We start from the raw sequence: 19,420 nt of genomic DNA, 5'->3' as shown, positions 1-19,420 counted from the left end.
AACGAGGGTCTGCCCTGGAAGACGCGTGCCCTGAATTGGTGTTGGTCTCCCCCAATCCACAGTGGGCCGCCTTCCGCCAACCGTGCCAACCAGGGGAGACGGCGACGGCTCGCGTTGGAGCTAAAAGCTCCCTCAGTCAACAGTCAAGCCAGGGCCCACTGCCATCGTATCTAGATGTCTTCCGTTTCATCCAATCCTTTCGACGACAGCTTTTTAGTACTACAACAGAGAAAATGGATCGCACAAAAAGCTCCCTGTGGCGGGCCTCTTCTGGATAAAAATAGCCCACCCCCAAGATTCTATCCTCTGCCTCATCATCAAACATCACGAGCAAGGACAACCCAACAACATTTGCCAACATGCCATCGATCGAGAAGGGGATTCGTCACCGCAGCCTGTCCATCATAGTGTAACTGATATAATGCGTCGACGTATGATTCCATCGCTAGAGGTCTATTGCTCTCTCCATGAAAAGCTGGGCGTATCAGAGTGAGGCGTGCCGCGCATAGGCCCCTCCTTACGTCCGCAGGTTGGCCTAACTTCAGGCGCTTGATGTGAATGGTGGGACATGCATGTTGACATTTGAACATACCAACCAGTAATGACCACGGGATGCGCAGAAACATCCTTATTCTCACATATTGCAAGCAACTCTTTTTCATTAAGACTCTAGGAAATTCTATCCGGTAATGAACTGCGTCAGCAAACCCATTTACACCAAGACATATCCTGTGAAAGTCACACCGTCTATTCTGGACGCGTCCACTGCGGAGCATTGATGGTGAACGCCATGATAGAGCCGGCAATAATAGCGGTAGATGGCAGCGTCACAAACCAAGCAAAGTACGACCAGCACACGACACGCCAATTGACAGCCTTGATCTCACCGCTGCAGAGACCTACGCCGACGGTAGCACCAATGATGCACTGGGTCGTCGACACAGGCAGAGCGAGACGCGTTGCCAACACGACCGTAATAGCGGCACCCAGCTCCATGCAGAAGCCGCGGATCGGCGAGTGCAGGGTGATGCGATTACCCAGGTTCTGCATGAGCTTGTAGCCGTAGGTCCATAATCCGAGCGCGATGGAACCACCTCCAAAGGCCAAGATCCATAAGGGAACTTCGGATTTGCTGCTGACATTGTTGGTAGTCCAGACTTGATAGACGGCTGAAAGGGGTCCCATGGCATTGGAGATGTCGTTGGCACCGTGGACAAAGGATGCGGTGGCGGCGGTCATGACTTGTAGGATGGAGTAGAGGTGCTCGACGCGGTTGTCATATCGGGTGACAATGGCGTGCTTCTTTTCGAGATTTTTGCCAACAAGGATGCGTTCGATAAACGTTGGGCGCTTGTTGGATGTCTGAGCCGAAACGACATCTTTCATCACACCGCGGAAGAAGAACCAAACGGTGCTCTTCCAGAGATTACGAGGCTCCCACCATTTGCCTTGGATGGGAGCTGGAGTCTCAGCGGACATTGATTCGATCGAAGAGGTAGGCGCCAATGGCACAACAGCAAGACCCTTCTCAGCAGGGTGCGTAGTCTCCTCATCACTGGGAGGAGTCGCTACTGCAGCAGCTCCGTGTTGCTCGAGTTCTTCCTTGGTTCGATGTCCGCGGTAGTAGTCGGGGACAAGCTCCACGCCTTCGGGAATTGGTGGAGCCTGATCACGACGTAGGAGAAAGGGTCCCTTGACGGCATCCCATGGCTTAAGTCGCCAGTCTTCTTTGATCAGGCGTACGTAAGTGTAAGGGACGATGAAAAGTCCAGCCAACAGGGCAACACCTCCAGCCACACCGAATATGGTGCCGGCAGTCGGCGCGGTGCCCCAATCGTCGAGATTGAGCGAGGCGGCACCCTTCCAGACAATCAACATGGTGAGGATACCGCTTGTGATGGCGAAGTAGATCGGAATCGACATCATACCCCTCATCAGGGGGTTCTTGGCCTTGAGAACAGTGAACTTGGTGAGCAAGAAAAGGATGGCTCCAAACGATGCGGAGATCATTGGCGCGATGAACCAGGCGGCAAAGACCTGAGATACACCCTCCCAGGACCAGTCAACACCATTTGGACCAACGGTCGCAAAGCCAACGCCGATGATACCACCGACTAGAGCGAAGCATGTTAGTATCGAACACACTTAAGAAGGTCACAAGAAAGATGACATGTGAAGGCCGGATGGTGACTTACTGATACAGTGCGTAGTGGAAACAGGCAGGCCAATCTTAGTTGCGCAAGTCAAGAAGACGGAAGAACCGATGAGAGCACACAGCATTCCCAGCATCAGAACGCTAGGCTTTCCCTCGAAAGAATCGACAGCAATGATGCCTGACTTGATTGTACCAGCCACACGCGATCTATGATGAAGCCATCGATGAGCATGAAAAAATTGGTAGATTGAAGAAACGACTCACCCAGCAAGGACTGCCCCCGAGAATTCCATGATGGCACCGATCGTCATGGCTTGCAACATGGTCAAAGACCGGGAGCTCACCGAGGTAGCAAAAGAGTTCGCGACATCGTTAGCACCAATGTTCCAGGCGTCAAGGAAGGCAAACACGATGGCAATGCCGAAGATATACGAATACTGTGGAAGTGCGGCCATCGTTGCGATTGACTCTTCGGTTCAAGTCCTTGTGAGGGTGAAGAGATTGAAGAATATTTGTTCAGATGCAAGTTGCAACTTGTCCGATCGAAAGCCTCGAGTACATCCCGGCCTTGGACTTAAATATTCTTCCTCTGTTGTGGTGAGAAGACAGCACAACTGCGTGATCGCGCGCATCGCCGCGACGCCATGCTTGCCCAGACACGTCACTGCCTGGTTTTGGGAAAAATCGCAATCACGACGGGAGAAATTGGTGTCTTGGGCAAATGTGGCCAAGGACTTCGTAACGAACTGTTTTCAAGTCTTCTGAAGATGTTGCAGTCCAATCAAATCGCACAATAGATGTTCTCATGTGGTCTGCTGTTTATGAAGAGCACTTGCAGCGGAGCTCGGCGCCGAGGGCGAAAATCTTAGGGTTACGTCTTGGTTTTCTTGAACGGCGAATCGTCTGGCATGATTTTCACACGTGTTATTCCTTCCTTTGCTGTACAATATTTTATCTCGCGAATTGATCACGATGATGTTTACCATTTCAACAGGAAAGGAAACCGAACTCGTCTAAAAGATCGGCGGACGCGTGTTCGATTTCCAGATTGGTTCATGCCCCGGGGGCCACGTGCGAAGGCGCCCACGTGTGTTGCACCGAAAGCCTCGAAGCGAGCGTCACCTTTGCATTCCAAGGTTCTCTTCACGAAAGTCTCCGAAATTGACCCGCACACTGTACTGACGTATCTTGGTCACGGAATGAGTCGTGGCGTAGACTTTGAAGTCTTTCAATAGCTCCTTACACACAAGGAGAGCTCGGCGTGGGATCTTGGATCGTCCAATGTAGTATTGCAAGATTGCTAGAATGCGAAGCAGACTGGCTAGTGGTCTAACGCAAGTACGAGATTGTCTTCTTCATTAATTGATAAGACTTTGGACTTCATCGTGGGACCCATATTACTCCTCTGAAAGCGGCCGATTTGTTGGGCATATGTGCATGGACTTCATTGATCCTTCCTTTGTTAGCCTGAGTGGCTTGCCATCACATAGCAGAACGCCCCAAAACGGAGAGACATCATGCGTTACGACGCTCATGATCAATTCGTATTGTACGGTAAGCCTGAAACCCTGCCCTTCCCTTGTTCAAGAAGCGCTCTCATTTCATCAGACATCTTCCTATGGTATTTGATATTTCCAACAGCGCTAGGAGGATTGAGCTCTTGGGCCAGAGAGAGTTCGTCCTCTAAGATCTGCTCACGTAAAGTATGAATTGCATCGGCGCCACGTTCAAGGCACAACTTCGCAGCAGAAATCTGATCTAGCCCGACTGCTTCACTCAGCACCTTTTGCGCGTCAACTCCGCCCTCTTCCATGAGCAGAATCAAAGCCAGCTCCTGATATTCAATTCCACAGTACCCGCCGATGGCTATTTGAACTGGCCGCTTCAGGTCCTGGTTCTTTGCTCCTCGCCGGAGAAGCTCCGCTGCCACTGGAAGGTTGCGATTATAGACGGCACTGCAAAGTGGCGTTCCATTCTCCGGGCCGTAATCGAACAGATCGTTATAGCCCTCATACAGATTTGCATTGATATCAAGGTTGTGACGGTCGATTAATGAAGAAAGCATTGAAAGGGACTTTTGCTCGCTGTGACACACTGAGACACGATGGAGAGCCGAACTCCGCAGAGGATCGGCACCTCGTGCAACTAAGAGGTCAAAGAACTCAACGTTTCCGAGGGCGGCCACTCTGTCCAGAAGATGATGGGAGAAATCAAACATTCCCCGAGGAAGTATGACGCCGTCGTACATTCTCCTACAATCAGTCTCGTTGATGTCACAGCCTTGCGCGAGTATGTAGTCCACGATTTCTGGCCTGTTCGCGAAATCTCTGCAACTCGGTCAATATATCATGTATAGTCAAAGGCTCAGATTCTTACTGCAGTAATAAATGACCGCTACGCTCCAAGTCCAGGCCTCGTTCTTGGAATGTCTTTAGATCGTCTATCGACTCCGCTGCGCTGGCCAAAACTCCCCGCAAAGGCTCTCCTCCTCGGTGACGGAGGCAAGTTGTCAGCTCTCTGGAGTCAGCAGCCATCCTGAACTCGTCCCAAGTGTGGATGTCTCCGAGTTGCTTAGAGTCGAACATTGCCTGGGTAGTAGTGAAATCTTCATTCTCGACCGCGGCAACGAATTTTGCCCATTTCACCTTGTGGGCTGCGTCTGATCGTTTTTGCTCCATTTGTGTCAAAGCATATACCTGGTATGCTTTGGCGATTGGTAATTCTTGAAGATGATGATTACCGAGGATTGCTGATCGTAATGATACTAGAGGCGCCTTGCATGTCTGCAACCCGAGATAGTCATCTGCTGTTTAGCGGGGATTGACCTAGCTACCTAGGTAGTCAGAGAAAGCTAGCGCGGCCCAGCAAATACCTGCAGGTATCGGTCGAATCGGACGGCGCACTCTGACGCATGTTGATACACGAGGTAGGTGTTAAGTCGTATTGACTAATGCATCATAGTTCGATGCAGAAGGAGCCGGGGACGGGATCTTGGCTTATAGGCAGTATTGAAAGGCTTTAAGAAGAGCGTCGAAAGTGGAACCTCGTGTTCTCACGCGAGTAGACAAGGATCGGTGTAGAGGTTTGCGCATTGCTTCCTGCATTTGTGTGCAAAGGTTAATTTTCGGACGTTCAGCCTGCCTGCAAGACAGTTGCTGTGTACCAGTGAGAACTCTAGGCGAGCGTTCTGACATGATTTTCACGCAGGAGTTGCTAGCAAACAACATTCATATATCTCATCGTTGCTGGGAGAGATGGTTGGAATTCTAGAACACATTGTATTGATATCGCATACAGAACCCTCTCACAATCGGCTCGCTTCAATTGATGCTTTCAATGTTTTGTCTGCCCGTTCCTCAAGTAGTGCTTTCATCTCCTCAGACATCTCTCGGTAGTATTCTCTGTCCTTGTAGGCTGGAGGATTTAGCTCCTGGGCTAATGCAAGCTCATTTTGCTGCAGCTGCTCTCGAAGTGCAAAGGCTGCATCTGCGCCGTGCTCCAAGCTCACAGTTGCAGCGCGGAGATTATCACAGTGAATGGCTTCGTCGAGAACCTTCTGGAGATCTAATCCTCCGTGATCTAGCAGCAAATGTAGTGCCGGTTCGTTGTATTGTACCCTTGATCCTCCCATAGCAGTAACGATAGCGGACCACAGGTCATCTTTCTTGCTTCTCCGTAAGAGTTCAGCTGCGACGGGCAGGTTGCGATTATAGATGGCAGAGCAGAGCGGGGTCCCGCGTTCTGGTCCTGTATCCAAGCCATTAGTATATGCAGCGTGCAGCTTGACCTCCATACTCATGTTGTGGCGGTCTATCAAGCAGGATATCATGGCGACTGATTTGGCCTCATCATGGCACTTGGAGGCTCGGTGTAGAGCCTCGCTTTTCAAAGGATCGGCTCCTAGCGAGACCAGCTTGTTGAAGAGGTTGACGTCTCCTAAAGCAGCGACTTGGTCTAACAGATGTAGTGAGGTATCGATTCTCCCTGGAATCACATTTCGCCCATTGTACTCCCGCCGACAATCAGTTCTGGTGACGTCGCTGCCTTGTGAAAGAAGATAGTCCAGTACCTCGGGCCGATTTGCAAAATCTCTACACTTAGCGTTAGTCTTCAGATAATAACAGATTCCGAGCAAAGACGCACTGCAGATACAGGTGGCCTGTTCTCCGAAGGTCAAGACCGCGGGCCTGGGCCGCTTTGAAGTCTTCGATGGAGTGCAAATCGCGGGGCGAAGTCCGAGCAATGTAGTCGGATCCCAAGCGTTGAAGGCAACTGATTTGCTGCGTGCAGTCTCGGGCCATTTCGAACTCCTCCCATATGTGCTCTTGGCCCAGCTTGCCGGCATCAAACAATGCTCGAGTTGTGTCAAAATCATGCTCCTCAATCGCTTTTACAAACTGTGCCCAGATCGCAACACGGTTGTGGTCCCGTGGTACATTTTTGATGGAGTTCTCCATGGGGTCAACCAAATTGTCGCTTGACAAATGTGACGATCGGGAATTTGTGGGTTGCTTCGTGGACGGTTTCCTCCTCAAGAGGTTGCTTCAGAGGTCAAATTGAGATAGATTGAGAAGAAGGAAATACCTTCTCGTCACATACATCTGGTCATTTAGTACAAGAAGACTGCGACGCAAAACACAAGGCCATCTAAGTGATGAAGTGTGGATGAAGTGTGATGACCTGTGCCGCAAATAGTGACGGTGACCTACCTAGAGGATAGTCAAATTTTGGTGGGGTCACATACATACCTGAAACGCTCAATGAGCCGTGTAAAGAATAGTGAAACCCTCATGTTGGCGACTCGCCTTCTTTGTCCCCGCGTCTAGTTCATCCCCTCTCAAGCAACAGACTTCTGCCTGGGTCAATCGCTATTATCACAGGTAAACTGAAGTGACTTCGATTTTCAACACAGCGTACAAACCCTGGACTTCCAAGCCCCTGGGCCACACCCGCCAACAACCTTGGAACGCTTGCTTGCGGCACGGTCATCTATATTTGATACCGCTGGGCATGGCGCAAGACCTTGGCCTAGCTAATGTTGAAACGGGTTGAATCAATTATTGTCCAGCTGCGGGTAGATGTGTTTGTCATTGGGGAAGTCTTGCCGCTCCAGGCCTATTCGGAATGGATTCAATCCCAAGTGGTCGTCTCAGAGATGGGAAGGGAGCAGGCGCGTATCTGAACACGTGTATGGTGCGTTGATGAGAGTCGTCTTTGCTATGTTACCAATTAGCGACGTTGAACTCTGGGGCGCAGTGTGGTGTTACCGCTTCAGAACGGGAAGTCGAGACGGGCTCAGCAGACATCAGTATCCCGCTGGTCCTGGTCAGATGGTCAGTCAAAGATGCTTCTGTCTTGTCATATCCGTTGGCATCATTTTATAGAAACGTTTAGTAGACGACTCGCAACACGATATTCCCCTGAAGGAATCTTCGTGTTGGTGATGCTCCTTCCTTTTGATGGCCTATCAGGCAATAGAGCGCCGAGTACAGATGGTGGATAGTCGTAGCGCCGTCTTGTGTGCCAGTAGTTGCGCTGGCCTGATCTTGAAACGAGTTTGTCCCGTTGCTTTGATGATACGTATAGTTCAGAATGGTGATCATTGTATAAAGCAAGACGCGTTCTCGGATAGATCCCATCACTGTATCAACTACCATACTCCCACAACACCGCTTACCTTGCAAAAAAGCATAACCACCATGTTTTGCAAACAACTTCGGCACATTCTTTTGCAACTTCTGCTCATTAATTCAGTCTTCTGTGCACCAAAGGCCTCAAGTGGCAAAACATGTGCTTTGGGAAACAACCGTAAAGAAGACATCTAGCAATTTTGAGTCAGGTATAAGTGAGACTGACATGATTGTAGCCTCCCCTAAGCGACTATCGGTCAGACATGATGACTCTGCTTCAATATCTTCCCGGACTGGGTTATCCAAGCAACCCCTTCAAAATCCTGCTACTACATCTCAAGAGAATTTTGAAACATTCATGGCCAGTATGATAGACGAAAGTACCAGGACTCGGAATGGAGAACGAGTCAACACACTTTTTAGGGAGCCCAGTAACGAAGAAATTGCAGCTTTCACCATAGCCTATCAAGGTTCCAACTTTCATTCTGGAACCACTGGCTTTTACTATGAATTCGGAAGTAAGAAAAATGATTTCTATATCACAGGCCTACATGGCTGTACTGCAGTAGTCATCGTTGTGGGTAACACACCCCATCTACATATGCTTAATCTACTGACATGCGCACAGAGTCCCCGAGGAATTTGGGGACTCCACATCTGGGAGACCGAGTCAGGACCGGACAGGGCCGGCGGGTTTCGGAAGCTGACAGGGACACCGCTGAAAGAAGTATCACGAAGCGATGCAGAGTTCCAGGCTATTGCCGTGGATATCATAGGACAAGCTACGCCGGCGAATCTTCGAGCTCGACGGCCAAAATGGAAGAGTCTATCAGATGTGAAGAACAACCATGGAGATCCGTTTGGCACAGGTGCAGACTCGACCGTTTTTCTTTTCACGCCCGCACTAAGGTGAGTAGAAGAAGTTCGAAAGCTCCACGTACAACACTCATGTCTGCTCCCTCCAGTGAATCGGATCCGGGCCAGAGATTCGCGACCAAGGTTGCGATGATTGTTCGAAAAATCCGAGATCTTCTCCCCAACGTCTCGAGAACGAACTTCATCCAGAAAACTTACGTTGCAGAGAATCGAGCGATAAAAGAAGTCATACAAGGAACGATCCTGGTGCAATATACGCCATACGAGCGCGATTCGGATCCAAAGAACAAGTCGCCACAAGCGAGAGCCCGACTCTTTATCGAAAATCAAAAGAAGCCCATTTACGACAAGTATATGGCACCGCCGGTCTAGCCTAGCCTGACGATGGACGATGGGAGCTCGCAATTTCTCCATTTCAGACATACTTCAAACCGGCTTGCATGTGAAGACAGAGCTTCGAAGTTTCGGGAAGATCGAGCTAAGAGCCATATTTGAAGTCCATGACGCGAGCGTCGTCATAAATCAGCAGACATGAAGCTATACTGGACACCAGACGTGGAATATGGTTAATGCGTGTTAGACGAAAGCGGTAGTTCAGCATACCTAGAGGCTATTCCAGTTGGGGTGTCCCAGGTGCGATCGATGAGAGAAAAATATTGTTCGGATCGAGTAGTATATCGGGCGAAACATCACTGCTGATTCCATTCAAGAACGTACTGCATGTGAAATGTTCCGACCAACCAGGCGAGTGGACCGCATGATGAAGGACGTCTTCTCATTCAAAAGTAGCCCATTTTTAGACTGAACATCCAATTGCGACCCACGCGGCGGCCGAGACAAGAGCGGCGGGTGTGAATCGAACTGGTGATGTGTTTCAAGCTTCAGGAAACCATTTAGTGAACCAAGCGATGGCCTGTGCCTCTGCTTTCTTGCCCTGCTCGGCCTCATGCGTCGCGTCCTCGTCGGCACGAACGGCAAAGCCGTGGTGTGCACCTTCGTACAGCACAAACTCGTGCTGAACAGTAGCGCTGGTGCCGGCTGCCAAATTCTCCTTGTTTTTACGCTCGAGAATTTCGCGCGTGGATTTGGCATTCGCAGGCGACATCTGAATATCGTGCTCGGAGGCAGCTACAGCAAAGGGTAATTTCACAGCCTCGATGTCTTTCGGGTACTTCAAGAACGACGGGTGAGCGGTGAAGCCGCAGGCGACCACTGGCGGGGACGTGGGGTCCACAGGCTGCAAGACGCCCGAGCAGATTTTGGCGACGAAGTACCCACCCCAGCAGAAGCCAGCGACGCCAACAGGCAAGTTCGCGGCTTCATGTTGCTTCAATGCCTGGAGAAATCCATAGACTCTGGGCTCGGCGGCAGATGGACGGTTGTAGAACTGTACCGAGACTCGTTAGTCGTTGTCTGACTGTGTACCAGGCGAGAGCAGAGATGGGAATATCCTAAATTCACTGGAGAGATGGTCGACTGTCGCATCGGGACTCGGTGGCTCTAATCTGACTAAAAGACTTGCAGGGAAAGCTTGCTTACAATGAACGGAATCATCGTCCGAGCAAGGGTGATAGCATGGCCGACTTTAGCGATTTGAGCGGAGAAGCCCTTCGCGTTAAAAGCGGACAAGGAAAGGAGAGCCGAAGCAGGAACTCCAGTACCTTATACCGCAAAGAGAACGTATTAGCAATCTTCGCAGATTCTTCGTTTGATATGGACGGAGCGGGATGAGCGCGCACTTACCGGGTACAAAGAATTCTGGCAGCAAGACCTTGAAGCTGTTTCCAGTGGAAAGTACTCGTGGTCAGTACCAGTGGTCACATCTAGCAAATGATGCCTTACCCGCCCTCTTTGGCATATGCGTCGGCCAGGATGCGATTGTTCGGCAATTCGATGCCAAAAGCTGTGTACGGCAAATATGATCAGATTTGCTCGACATAAAATAGTCAGTTGATTGCCGATAATATACCATCATGGATGATGACCACAATGCCTTTCGCAGTTGTGCCGGCTGGCGGCTCGGCGATATACACATTCAAGCCATGTAGCTTCTCAACCCGACCGGTCGGCGTGCCTGTGTGGAGCGAACCAGTAGCGCAACACTGTTTCAACGACATCTTGAGTTTGGCCTCTTAGCTTGTATGATCACTGTTGTGATGCGTTCTGCGATGCTTTCTTTGAGATGGAGATGCTCTCTAATCTCAGAATAGAGTCAGGCGGCTGATGCGCGATTTCACCTCGGTCACAAGCTTAGTAGAGAGTTCAAAGAGGCCGGATATAATACGTTAAGTCCGTCACGCGTGCACGTGTATGGTTGTTGCTTCATCCGTCTCTCAATTTTGCACGTGAGGTCGAGTTTGGCAACAAGACAAATAATCATGAACATGTCCATGAATATCTTAGGGCCGGTCCCGTACATGTGGCTGCCTGCTGTGGTGGCTTGAGCGGTGTGTGCTGTGCCGCACATTATCAGTGTCGCGGTGTAATCCATAAATATTTCGACCATTCGATCGTAATCCTCATGCCCCCATTTTTCATTATTACCTTTGGAAAACATGCCTGAGCCCAATTTCGATCGTTTACCAAATGAGTTTCTTGATATAGTGACAGGATGTCTGGACGTGGAGGGCATCTGCGCCATGAGGCTCATGAACCGAAGTGTCTGTCTCCGAGCCACGATGCAGAGTCAATTCCTCGCACTCTTTCAAAAGTCGACTCGTCTAGTATTGAGTAGAAGCAGGTTGGCAAGCCTGGCCCTACTCACTCGAGACATTAGAATAGCACGATGCATACAAAGCCTAACCATAGTCGGCCGCGCGTATAGCATATTTGGCAGGTCGCAGCAGAACGATGAGCCGCTGAAAGAATTACTGCGTCAGCAAGCCGATGACATACAGCTTCGAAATGAGTCTCTAGATGTGCGGTATTTGAGCCAGATACTTGCGAACCTGGCCGTGTCCCAACCGCACCGTCTCGATTCCGTCTCAGTCGAAATCTTTGTATACTCAAGCGACATGCGATCTCCGAAGATGTGTTCCAAGGCCGGGGGCTTCGAAATCCCTGGTGTCCTCCAAGCATGCTCAAACACCTTCTCCTTGGTGATCCAAGCTTTGAGACGCTCACGGGTACGCATTCGAAACTTGAACTTCTTCAATTCCAAGCCTGAGGGCCTCGAATACGCGATACCGAGTCCAGCGTTGAATCAACTAGGCAACAGACATCTGTCCAGGGTAACAGCGCTTTCCGATCTGCGTTCCCTTTCAATGAGAATCACAGAAGGGCCTTTGCCTGAGCGAATAGCTGAACTAGGAAAGAACCACGAGGACAAAGTGGAGAAGATCAGAGAGTCTTTGAGTTTGAGCGGCATGTGTTCTATGCTTGACTACTGTCCACACTTGGAAGTGCTAGGCCTTGCTCCTTACTATAAAGAATCATTCCACGACCTGACAAAAAGGTATCGGGGACTACGCCAATCTCTACGCGTAGAGCAGGTGGGTCGTTTACTAGATGTGCACATAGTTCGGCTTCGGAAGCTCTGCCTTGCTGGATTCGCTATGCCTACCAAAGACTTTTGTGCCTTTCTGGAACGTCACGCGAGCACACTACAGACCATCGAGCTCAAACACATCAAGTTCAAGGGACGCATAAGTCTCGAGAGTGTTTTCGCTCTATTGGCGAGCGACTTGTTCCACCTTCAAGCAATATTCCTGGACGATATACATGAGGCCAGTCTGATACAGTTCCTTGGCCCTTCACATGAAGCGTCTATTCGAATCAGCGGGTTTCACATTCGCCGTATTCGTTATCATAGTTGGGGAGAGGGAACAAAACAACTTATCACATATGCCCCATTCTCAAGACCGGTGTCCGGGACCATGGAGTATCTCGATTATCGTCGACAGACGATGGAAGAGTTTGGAACCCTTAAGTGGAAATGACATAAGTATAGCTGTTGTACAAGAGTTTATGTGTGGGAAACGCAATCATTAACTCGCTCCCATTCTTGTGATTTAACGTTTGAGTTCAATGTCAGATAAAACTCAGCCTTCACATCTCTACTCTGAATCATTACAAACTACAAGAAAGCGACACCTCGAGACGTTTACGGCGGGCCTATACTACGGCGTCTGGGAGTATGTATACTTTACGAGCTCAAGGTTCACGAACAGTATCACGAGTGTGTACTTTATGTCCTCATTCCAGTATTATGTAGCTGCTTCAGACTCCTTCGCCTTGATCAGGCGGAGACATGTTGCTATGAACCCCAAGCTGAGAGTTGTGCGTGTTCGAGCCTTGCATGACTCAGTAGCTTTTATAACTCCTGCTGACTGCTCGAGCTGCAAGTATGGCCCTCAGATCGCATACAAGCAGTACAGATAATGTTATGTAGCGAGTTCCCGTGATTTCAAGGGCCATTCAAACACTGCACTGCAGACGATGTGTTGTCTTACTTATCTGCTCTAGCGGGGCGTAAGTGTAAGGCAGTGGAACTACAGCTCCAGTAATGCAGTCGAGGCCATTACAGTCAATGCACAGTTGATAGCTCGTAGAGTCAATTGCAGAGTGTCAAGAGATCGCGGAACAACGTGAAATGTGTGTACAACTCCAAGCGCTTGGGCGGGTAATCCTTCCATCTTTCCAAGGTCGTCTCTTTCTATGCACTAGCTCCATCCTCAACCACACACTGAAAACGAAGCTCATGACATTAATATCAAAATATAACTGCCTCCAAGGTTCCCAAAAAATACCTCTCTGACAACGAAAAATTGATCGAACTGAAACCCTTCTGGAACGTTGACTGCGGAGTCCGTACTTCTCACATCCCATTCCAGACAACCACGGACACATACCATTTCACCTCTGGCCCCCGATCGACAATGTCCTCCACCAAGATTCTCACGCGCGTACTGGTCATATCCGATACCCACGGCGCATCCGTACTCCAACAGAACCTCCACACCAGCGCAGACGTCCTAATCCACTGCGGCGACCTTAGCGAACGTTCCGAGCTCCCAGAATTCCAGAACACACTCAACCTGCTCAAGACAATCGACGCACCCCTAAAATTGATCATCGCAGGAAATCACGACTGGACGCTTGACCCCTTAATCTTCGCGGCCAAGTTGAAAGAAGCCGGTCTGGAAGCTGACGATGAAAGGGTCATCGAAACGTATGGGACACCTGGACAAACGAAGAAATTACTCCAATCGGAAACCGCTCATGGTATAATTTATCTAGATGAAGCGATCCATTCTTTCCAATTACGAAATGGTGCAGAAGTGACGGTTTACGCGAGTCCGTATACGCCTTCCGTCAATGAGTGGGGCTTTCAATATGGCCCCAGCATCGGACATGAATGGAAGATGGATGCTGACCGTAAAATCGAAATCGCTATTACACATGGCCCTCCGCTTGGCCTGCTGGATCAAGTCGGGAAGAAGCGCGCGGGATGTCCGGGCCTTTTTGATGCGACCGCGCGCTCGCAGCCGCAGTTACATTGCTTTGGACATATCCATTCAGCATGGGGTGCGCGACGCGTGGCTTGGAAGCCGAACCTTGCGGCCTCGGATTTGTTGTCTCATTTCACGGCGATTGATAATAACCATTCCGCGGTGCTGGCAACACTGAGCAAACTTGGTCCTCAAAAATACGACTCGGACAAAGAGAAGGAAGCTAAGGAGCAAGCATGCCGAGCGAATGACGAGCGTGGGTTTTGCTTGGCGACGTTGGAGCAGAACCGAGATCAAGGTAGCAGTCCGGCGAAGACACTGTTCGTCAATTCTGCGCTGGGGGGTAGCAACGAAGACGACCTGGTGAAGCAATTGCCGTGGATGGTGGAGTTGCTACTCCCACGTTCGGCGACTGAGTCGAAGAAGCGCAAAAGGGATGGCGAGGATGACCCAATCTCGAAGAGGGACGGCGGGTATGGTGACGGCGTGCCTTCACTTGTTGCGTCGATTTCCAACTGACTCATATGCCGGCGATACAATCGATGTAGATAGTTTTGATCTGGAGATGAACTCGCTTATGGGTTGACCTGGACGTAGTTTCCTAGAGAAGAGTACAACAATTAGCAACTCGACAGAACAGTCTGGGCGAAAGCTCAATGCCAAGTTCGAACGCAGGGTTAAAATATTCGTAACATTGAATGGTCCACGAAGTGAACTCCAGCGTAAGATTATCCAAACTTATCACAGACGTAAGGCGAGACTCACCAGGAAATTGTCCTTTTCGCACGCCGATCTTGCCATTCCACCACTCGTTGACATTATTCGTGCGCGACACAATCTCAATGACCTCGCCCGCGGTAAATGAAAGATCTCCGGGAGCTTGCGCCTCGTAGTCATAGAGTGCCGTGACAGTCTCTACATTTGCGAGTGCCGCGCCGGCCAATTTTGCTGGTTTGGGTTTCGGAGGGGGCGGCGCTGCACCCTTGGCTTTCGCGGCTGACGTCCATGCGGTCGCGGTGCTGTTTGCTCGGGCAAGGTCGGAAGCACCAAGCTGAGCGGAATACACTGGAGGTGGAGCGGCGTTGTCTTCGTCTTCTTCGTTGATTGGAGGGTTGTGGGCACCGGCAGTGAGACGATGAGAGGCTGAAGCACTAGTGCCGCCATTCTCGATTGCAAGACGGCCTGCACCGTACTTGGAGGCAGGTCTTCGAGGAGCGCCTGTAGATTTGAATTTCACAATTGCGAGCTTCTCGGTCTCTTCCTGGATTCCGAGGCGCTTCTGCTCGAATGCCTCTTCGATTCCGAGCTGTAGATCGAAATATCCAATGTCGATACTTTGCATTTTCTCGTGGAGAGTGTAGAAGACGTTGAGCTGCATGTAGTAGAAACTTTGGAATAGTGGTAGAATGAATTCGCGCTCAAGGCGGAAGAGTAGCGGCAATTCCTCTTTCATCAGATTATTGAAGTACTCGAAGTCCTGCGTGGCCGACTCTACGTCCGCTTCAGCCCGATAGAGCGCCTTCTCGTCCTTGAGTGTTTTGTCCTTTTTCTCCTGAAGCTTTTTCAATGTAGCGTTGTGCCGATCATAATCGAGCTGTTTGTGATCGCGTTTGATCGCCGTCTTGCGTACCGCTTTGACAATCTCCAGCAATTCGTCTGCAGGCTTTACAACCCGCTGCTCGATCATCTCCAACTCGGGCTGAAGGCTGACCTTGAGTTCGTTCACAATGTTGACGTATTCCTCGCATGCACGTATGCCTTCAGGGTTGCCGTCAACGACGTAAGAGTCCGGGTCACTAGCACGGCCGGAGATGGGCTGGTAGACTTCTATGCATGCTTTTGAGAAGCCGATCTGGTGGTCTAGCATGGCATTGATTGCCTGGAAGTACTTTTGGCTCTCCTCGTGCAGCTTCTTGCACTCGCGCTCGAGATCGGCGAATCGTAGTTCAGCATCAATGTACACGGCATCTTTGGTGATTTCGCCCATATTAAACCGCTGCTTGAATTGCTGCGGCGCCTGGAAGGTGAAGGCGTTAGAAGCTGGTCTGCGTTGGAAGGTTTGCGCGAGTGGTGATTGCCTACCCGCGTCACGGTCTTTTGAAAGCCTTTCCAACTCATCTTTGCGACGTCCGAGAGTTGTGTGCAGTAGTGAGGATGGTCGAGGAGAAAGGGGATGCAGTAGAGCAGAAAGCTGTATATTCGTGCTTGCGCGACAAGGAGTCTCGATTTCAAAACGTGGTTGTATACACAAGGTATGCAGGGTGATGGAATATGGCTGCGAGCACTTTACCAACTACCCCATGTGAAGGTGAAGGGTGGCTATGCACTGGAATTACGATGGGATTACATATGCCGAGCAGCTTCCCAGGTTTTTGTCATGCATTATTCGGCAACCTAGCTGATGACGACGTCAGCGGGGCTGCGATGCTTCACTACCTGGATACAGTAGAGACACCGGAACACGGTACGCCAAGGGAAGGAGCCGCGAGGAGACGGAGTTGTGCACCTCGGACACAAAATGCACAATACGCATTCCTCGTCATGTCAAGATCTAGACGACTTGTCATAGAACTGTCTACTCCACACGTGGTTGGCGATGATCGTTCAGTAGAGTCGCCTCATATCCCGGATCGATTGCGGCCGACATACATTTGTGATGGGTTCCAACGTTACAAGAGGAATGGATGATGCGGACAGGGTACTATCACGTGATACTGGAGCCCAGCATCGAGAACCTCAGGCACGGACCACTCTAGCTTCGGCTCCGATGAGATAGAGACTGCAATTGAGCCTCTTGTCCGTTATGCTGAAATCATCACCAACTTAACAGCAAAAATGTCACATATTGCTCCCAATACTGTGCGTCAAGCACTCCGTCGGTCATCTCGATCGCTCCCATCATCATCATCACCATCATGTCCATTCACATCGCAGACTCCGCGAGCATGTATCGCCGCTCGTGGACGACGAAATTATGTCTCTGAGACCAGTCCCAAAAACGCCACCGTCAATGTCGAGAGTACTATCCGCAAAGACCAAAAGGCATTCATGTCAGAGACAGGACTTTCCATCAAGGACGCCCGTATGCCCACTACTGGTATGCCCGCAGAGGCAATGATGAGCCCGGCTGCTGGTATCCTGAAGCAAGCAACGGTCATGGACGAGGGTACTCGGCCAATCTATCTCGATATGCAAGCCACTACCCCCACCGACCCGCGCGTGCTCGACGCAATGCTTCCCTTCCTCACCGGTCTATATGGTAACCCACATTCAAGAACACACGCTTATGGATGGGAGACGGACACTGGAGTTGAGCAAGCGCGTGAGCACATTGCCAACCTCATCGGCGCTGATCCGAAGGAGATCATTTTCACGAGTGGTGCGACGGAAAGCAACAACATGAGCGTCAAGGGTGTTGCGCGCTTCTTCAAGCGATCCGGCAAGAAGAACCACATCATCACTTGCCAGACCGAACACAAATGCGTGCTAGACAGCTGCAGGCATCTTCAAGATGAGGGCTTTGAGGTTACATATCTACCGGTGCAGTCGAATGGTCTCGTTGACCTCGCTGCGCTGGAGGCTGCTATGCGACCAGAGACCTGCCTTGTTTCAATCATGACTGTGAACAACGAAATTGGTGTAGTGCAACCGATGGAGGAGATTGGCCGGTTATGTCGAAGCAAGAAGATCTTTTTCCACACCGACGCTGCTCAGGCGGTCGGTAAGATTCCTCTGGATGTCAACAAGATGAACATCGACTTGATGTCAATTTCCGGACACAAGATCTACGGACCGAAGGGAATCGGCGCTTGCTACGTCCGAAGACGGCCGCGTGTTCGCCTCGAGCCGATCATCTCCGGCGGTGGACAAGAGCGCGGGCTACGATCGGGCACTCTTGCTCCAGCACTTATCATCGGATTTGGCGAGGCTGCACGGATATGCAAGGAAGAAATGGAGGTAAGTTCCTGATAATTTTCGTTTTCAGCATTTTGGACCACGAAGTCGACGACTATATGATTACACGCTTTATACATGCATGGCTTTCTGAGATGTGCTTTGACCGGCACGCTTCATGCTGATGCTCAGCAACTTACCGATGATTCTGTCTCTTCTTTCGTCCCATTGTGCGTTTCGCGCAGACAATTTGCTTCACACGCGCAAAACTTGCTACGGAACAGGCTTCCTTGATGACTGACATTGATCCCTTCTTATAGTATGATAGCGCTCGCATCGCCAAGCTCTCCCACCGTCTCCGCTCCACGCTTCTCAGTATGGAGCACACCACGCTCAATGGCGACCCGACAGCACACTACCCGGGCTGCGTCAACGTCTCCTTCGCCTACGTCGAAGGCGAGTCTCTCCTCATGGCCCTCAAGGACATTGCCCTCTCCTCCGGCAGTGCTTGTACTTCAGCTTCGCTCGAACCCAGCTACGTCCTCCGCGCGTTGGGCAGCTCAGATGAGTCAGCGCACAGCTCGATCCGCTTCGGAATTGGACGTTTCACGACTGACGAGGAAATCGACTACGTCATCGACGCAGTCAGTAAGCGAGTCACCTTCCTGCGCGAGTTGAGTCCTCTATGGGAGCTGGTGCAGGAGGGTGTTGACCTGAACACGATTGAGTGGTCGCAGCACTGATGAGATTTTTGTTTCCCTGGGGAAGGTGGTGTTCTTAATGATTATCCAAGTCTCGGTGGAGCCCAAAGCGTGGCTCGGTTGAGCAATCTTCTTTCTTCTACTTCTACTTCTCCTTCTACTCTTGATATCATGTAGTATTCTTCATCTATGTTACCATCAACTTATTCAAGCTGATTAAATTTGCTCCCGTTGTCTCATTCGATAAGTACGGTCCACAGAAGGCGACACGAGACTGATAAATGCAAACTTTGCTTCGCCAGCTACATTTGCAAAGGCGAACAATCAACATATCTTGCGGTACTGAAAATTTGTGACAAACAGACGTGGACTGATCGTGTCTCTTCCGAAGGTTCTCCGGGTACATTATAAACTTGGACAATACCTGGCGTCGTGGTGGGGAAGCAACTCAGGACTTGCAGTTCTTTCAAGTATCAGTCGCTACTTTGCACCAAGTACCAATATTGTCGACTCGTCCGATAAGATCAGCCTTCACTTCAAGGGCAGCCGCAGCTTACAGGCGCAGCAAGATATGCAGGCAAGCGAAGGATAGATCCATCGCTTCAGCGCATACGATACCATGGAAGATTGCAGGCTTCCCTCGCTGGAGCGGCCAACCAGTCGACCGGAAGTTTGATCTGTCACATTTTCCGTCGCGGAGAGATTTCGTTCGAC

General features: G+C 50.5%; 9 protein-coding genes across 9 annotated transcripts; 4 read left to right on the top strand and 5 right to left on the bottom strand.

Annotated features, from left to right (window-relative positions):
• Nucleotides 1–747: 747 nt before the first annotated feature.
• K489DRAFT_312728 (phosphate transporter) lies at nucleotides 748–2,610 on the bottom strand (the record flags this gene model as incomplete). The annotated part of the gene is made up of 3 exons (XM_033600886.1): nucleotides 748–2,114; nucleotides 2,196–2,362; nucleotides 2,420–2,610. 3 exons carry the CDS (start codon nucleotides 2,608–2,610, stop codon nucleotides 748–750), a joined length of 1,725 nt encoding a protein of 574 aa, XP_033462961.1.
• An 828-nt stretch (nucleotides 2,611–3,438) lies between these two features.
• Nucleotides 3,439–4,941, bottom strand: K489DRAFT_376313 (uncharacterized protein). The gene is made up of 2 exons (XM_033603886.1): nucleotides 4,532–4,941; nucleotides 3,439–4,482 (listed from the first exon to the last, which is right to left on the bottom strand). The coding sequence occupies exons 1-2, from the start codon at nucleotides 4,831–4,833 to the stop codon at nucleotides 3,693–3,695; spliced, it is 1,092 nt and encodes a 363-aa protein (XP_033462960.1). The 5' UTR covers nucleotides 4,834–4,941; the 3' UTR covers nucleotides 3,439–3,692.
• Nucleotides 4,942–5,459: 518 nt separating this feature from the next.
• On the bottom strand, nucleotides 5,460–6,612 carry K489DRAFT_406730 (uncharacterized protein; the record flags this gene model as incomplete). The annotated part of the gene is made up of 2 exons (XM_033607290.1): nucleotides 5,460–6,246; nucleotides 6,299–6,612. The coding sequence occupies 2 exons, from the start codon at nucleotides 6,610–6,612 to the stop codon at nucleotides 5,460–5,462; spliced, it is 1,101 nt and encodes a 366-aa protein (XP_033462959.1).
• Nucleotides 6,613–7,796: 1,184 nt separating this feature from the next.
• K489DRAFT_376311 (uncharacterized protein) lies at nucleotides 7,797–9,203 on the top strand. The gene is made up of 4 exons (XM_033603885.1): nucleotides 7,797–7,963; nucleotides 8,022–8,362; nucleotides 8,414–8,694; nucleotides 8,751–9,203. The coding sequence occupies exons 1-4, from the start codon at nucleotides 7,855–7,857 to the stop codon at nucleotides 9,031–9,033; spliced, it is 1,014 nt and encodes a 337-aa protein (XP_033462958.1). The 5' UTR covers nucleotides 7,797–7,854; the 3' UTR covers nucleotides 9,034–9,203.
• On the bottom strand, nucleotides 9,072–11,004 carry K489DRAFT_428370 (alpha/beta-hydrolase). Its single transcript, XM_033608336.1, has 5 exons — nucleotides 10,631–11,004; nucleotides 10,504–10,564; nucleotides 10,405–10,439; nucleotides 10,201–10,322; nucleotides 9,072–10,048 (listed from the first exon to the last, which is right to left on the bottom strand). The coding sequence occupies exons 1-5, from the start codon at nucleotides 10,776–10,778 to the stop codon at nucleotides 9,536–9,538; spliced, it is 879 nt and encodes a 292-aa protein (XP_033462957.1). The 5' UTR covers nucleotides 10,779–11,004; the 3' UTR covers nucleotides 9,072–9,535.
• A 199-nt stretch (nucleotides 11,005–11,203) lies between these two features.
• On the top strand, nucleotides 11,204–12,812 carry K489DRAFT_376306 (uncharacterized protein). Its single transcript, XM_033603884.1, has one exon. The coding sequence runs from the start codon at nucleotides 11,217–11,219 to the stop codon at nucleotides 12,597–12,599; it is 1,383 nt and encodes a 460-aa protein (XP_033462956.1). The 5' UTR covers nucleotides 11,204–11,216; the 3' UTR covers nucleotides 12,600–12,812.
• Nucleotides 12,813–13,538: 726 nt separating this feature from the next.
• Nucleotides 13,539–14,630, top strand: K489DRAFT_386449 (Metallo-dependent phosphatase; the record flags this gene model as incomplete). Its single annotated transcript, XM_033606223.1, has 1 exon — nucleotides 13,539–14,630. The coding sequence occupies one exon, from the start codon at nucleotides 13,539–13,541 to the stop codon at nucleotides 14,628–14,630; it is 1,092 nt and encodes a 363-aa protein (XP_033462955.1).
• A 56-nt stretch (nucleotides 14,631–14,686) lies between these two features.
• On the bottom strand, nucleotides 14,687–16,481 carry K489DRAFT_428368 (BAR-domain-containing protein; the record flags this gene model as incomplete). The annotated part of the gene is made up of 3 exons (XM_033608335.1): nucleotides 16,194–16,481; nucleotides 14,877–16,128; nucleotides 14,687–14,712 (listed from the first exon to the last, which is right to left on the bottom strand). The coding sequence occupies exons 1-3, from the start codon at nucleotides 16,227–16,229 to the stop codon at nucleotides 14,687–14,689; spliced, it is 1,314 nt and encodes a 437-aa protein (XP_033462954.1). The 5' UTR covers nucleotides 16,230–16,481.
• On the top strand, nucleotides 16,040–19,184 carry K489DRAFT_398284 (cysteine desulfurase). Its single transcript, XM_033606932.1, has 3 exons — nucleotides 16,040–16,575; nucleotides 16,837–18,068; nucleotides 18,326–19,184. Exons 1-3 carry the CDS (start codon nucleotides 16,383–16,385, stop codon nucleotides 18,746–18,748), a joined length of 1,848 nt encoding a protein of 615 aa, XP_033462953.1. The 5' UTR covers nucleotides 16,040–16,382; the 3' UTR covers nucleotides 18,749–19,184.
• The last annotated feature ends 236 nt before the right edge of the window (nucleotides 19,185–19,420 follow it).

The sequence above is a fragment of the Dissoconium aciculare genome (assembly GCF_010015565.1).
Source record: "Dissoconium aciculare CBS 342.82 unplaced genomic scaffold K489scaffold_2, whole genome shotgun sequence".
Lineage (NCBI taxonomy): Eukaryota > Fungi > Ascomycota > Dothideomycetes > Mycosphaerellales > Dissoconiaceae > Dissoconium > Dissoconium aciculare.
The sequence above is the reverse complement of the archived record's forward strand: the minus strand, read 5'-3'. Positions and strand labels throughout refer to the sequence as shown.

Coding starts and splice junctions, on each gene's coding strand:
- K489DRAFT_376306 (XM_033603884.1), top strand. CDS start 11,217: ATGCCTGAGCCCAATTTCGATCGTTTACCAAATGAGTTTCTTGATATA.
- K489DRAFT_376311 (XM_033603885.1), top strand. CDS start 7,855: ATGTTTTGCAAACAACTTCGGCACATTCTTTTGCAACTTCTGCTCATT. Junction 7,964..8,021: donor ATGTGCTTTGGGAAACAACC/GTAAAGAAGACA, acceptor ACATGATTGTAG/CCTCCCCTAAGCGACTATCG. Junction 8,695..8,750: donor CTTTTCACGCCCGCACTAAG/GTGAGTAGAAGA, acceptor TGCTCCCTCCAG/TGAATCGGATCCGGGCCAGA.
- K489DRAFT_398284 (XM_033606932.1), top strand. CDS start 16,383: ATGGCTGCGAGCACTTTACCAACTACCCCATGTGAAGGTGAAGGGTGG. Junction 16,576..16,836: donor AGTAGAGACACCGGAACACG/GTACGCCAAGGG, acceptor ACTGGAGCCCAG/CATCGAGAACCTCAGGCACG. Junction 18,069..18,325: donor TATGCAAGGAAGAAATGGAG/GTAAGTTCCTGA, acceptor CCCTTCTTATAG/TATGATAGCGCTCGCATCGC.
- K489DRAFT_376313 (XM_033603886.1), bottom strand. CDS start 4,833: ATGGAGCAAAAACGATCAGACGCAGCCCACAAGGTGAAATGGGCAAAA. Junction 4,483..4,531: donor AGCGGTCATTTATTACTGCA/GTAAGAATCTGA, acceptor ACCGAGTTGCAG/AGATTTCGCGAACAGGCCAG.
- K489DRAFT_428370 (XM_033608336.1), bottom strand. CDS start 10,778: ATGTCGTTGAAACAGTGTTGCGCTACTGGTTCGCTCCACACAGGCACG. Junction 10,565..10,630: donor TGTGGTCATCATCCATGATG/GTATATTATCGG, acceptor TGCCGTACACAG/CTTTTGGCATCGAATTGCCG. Junction 10,323..10,404: donor GCCAGAATTCTTTGTACCCG/GTAAGTGCGCGC, acceptor TTGCGGTATAAG/GTACTGGAGTTCCTGCTTCG.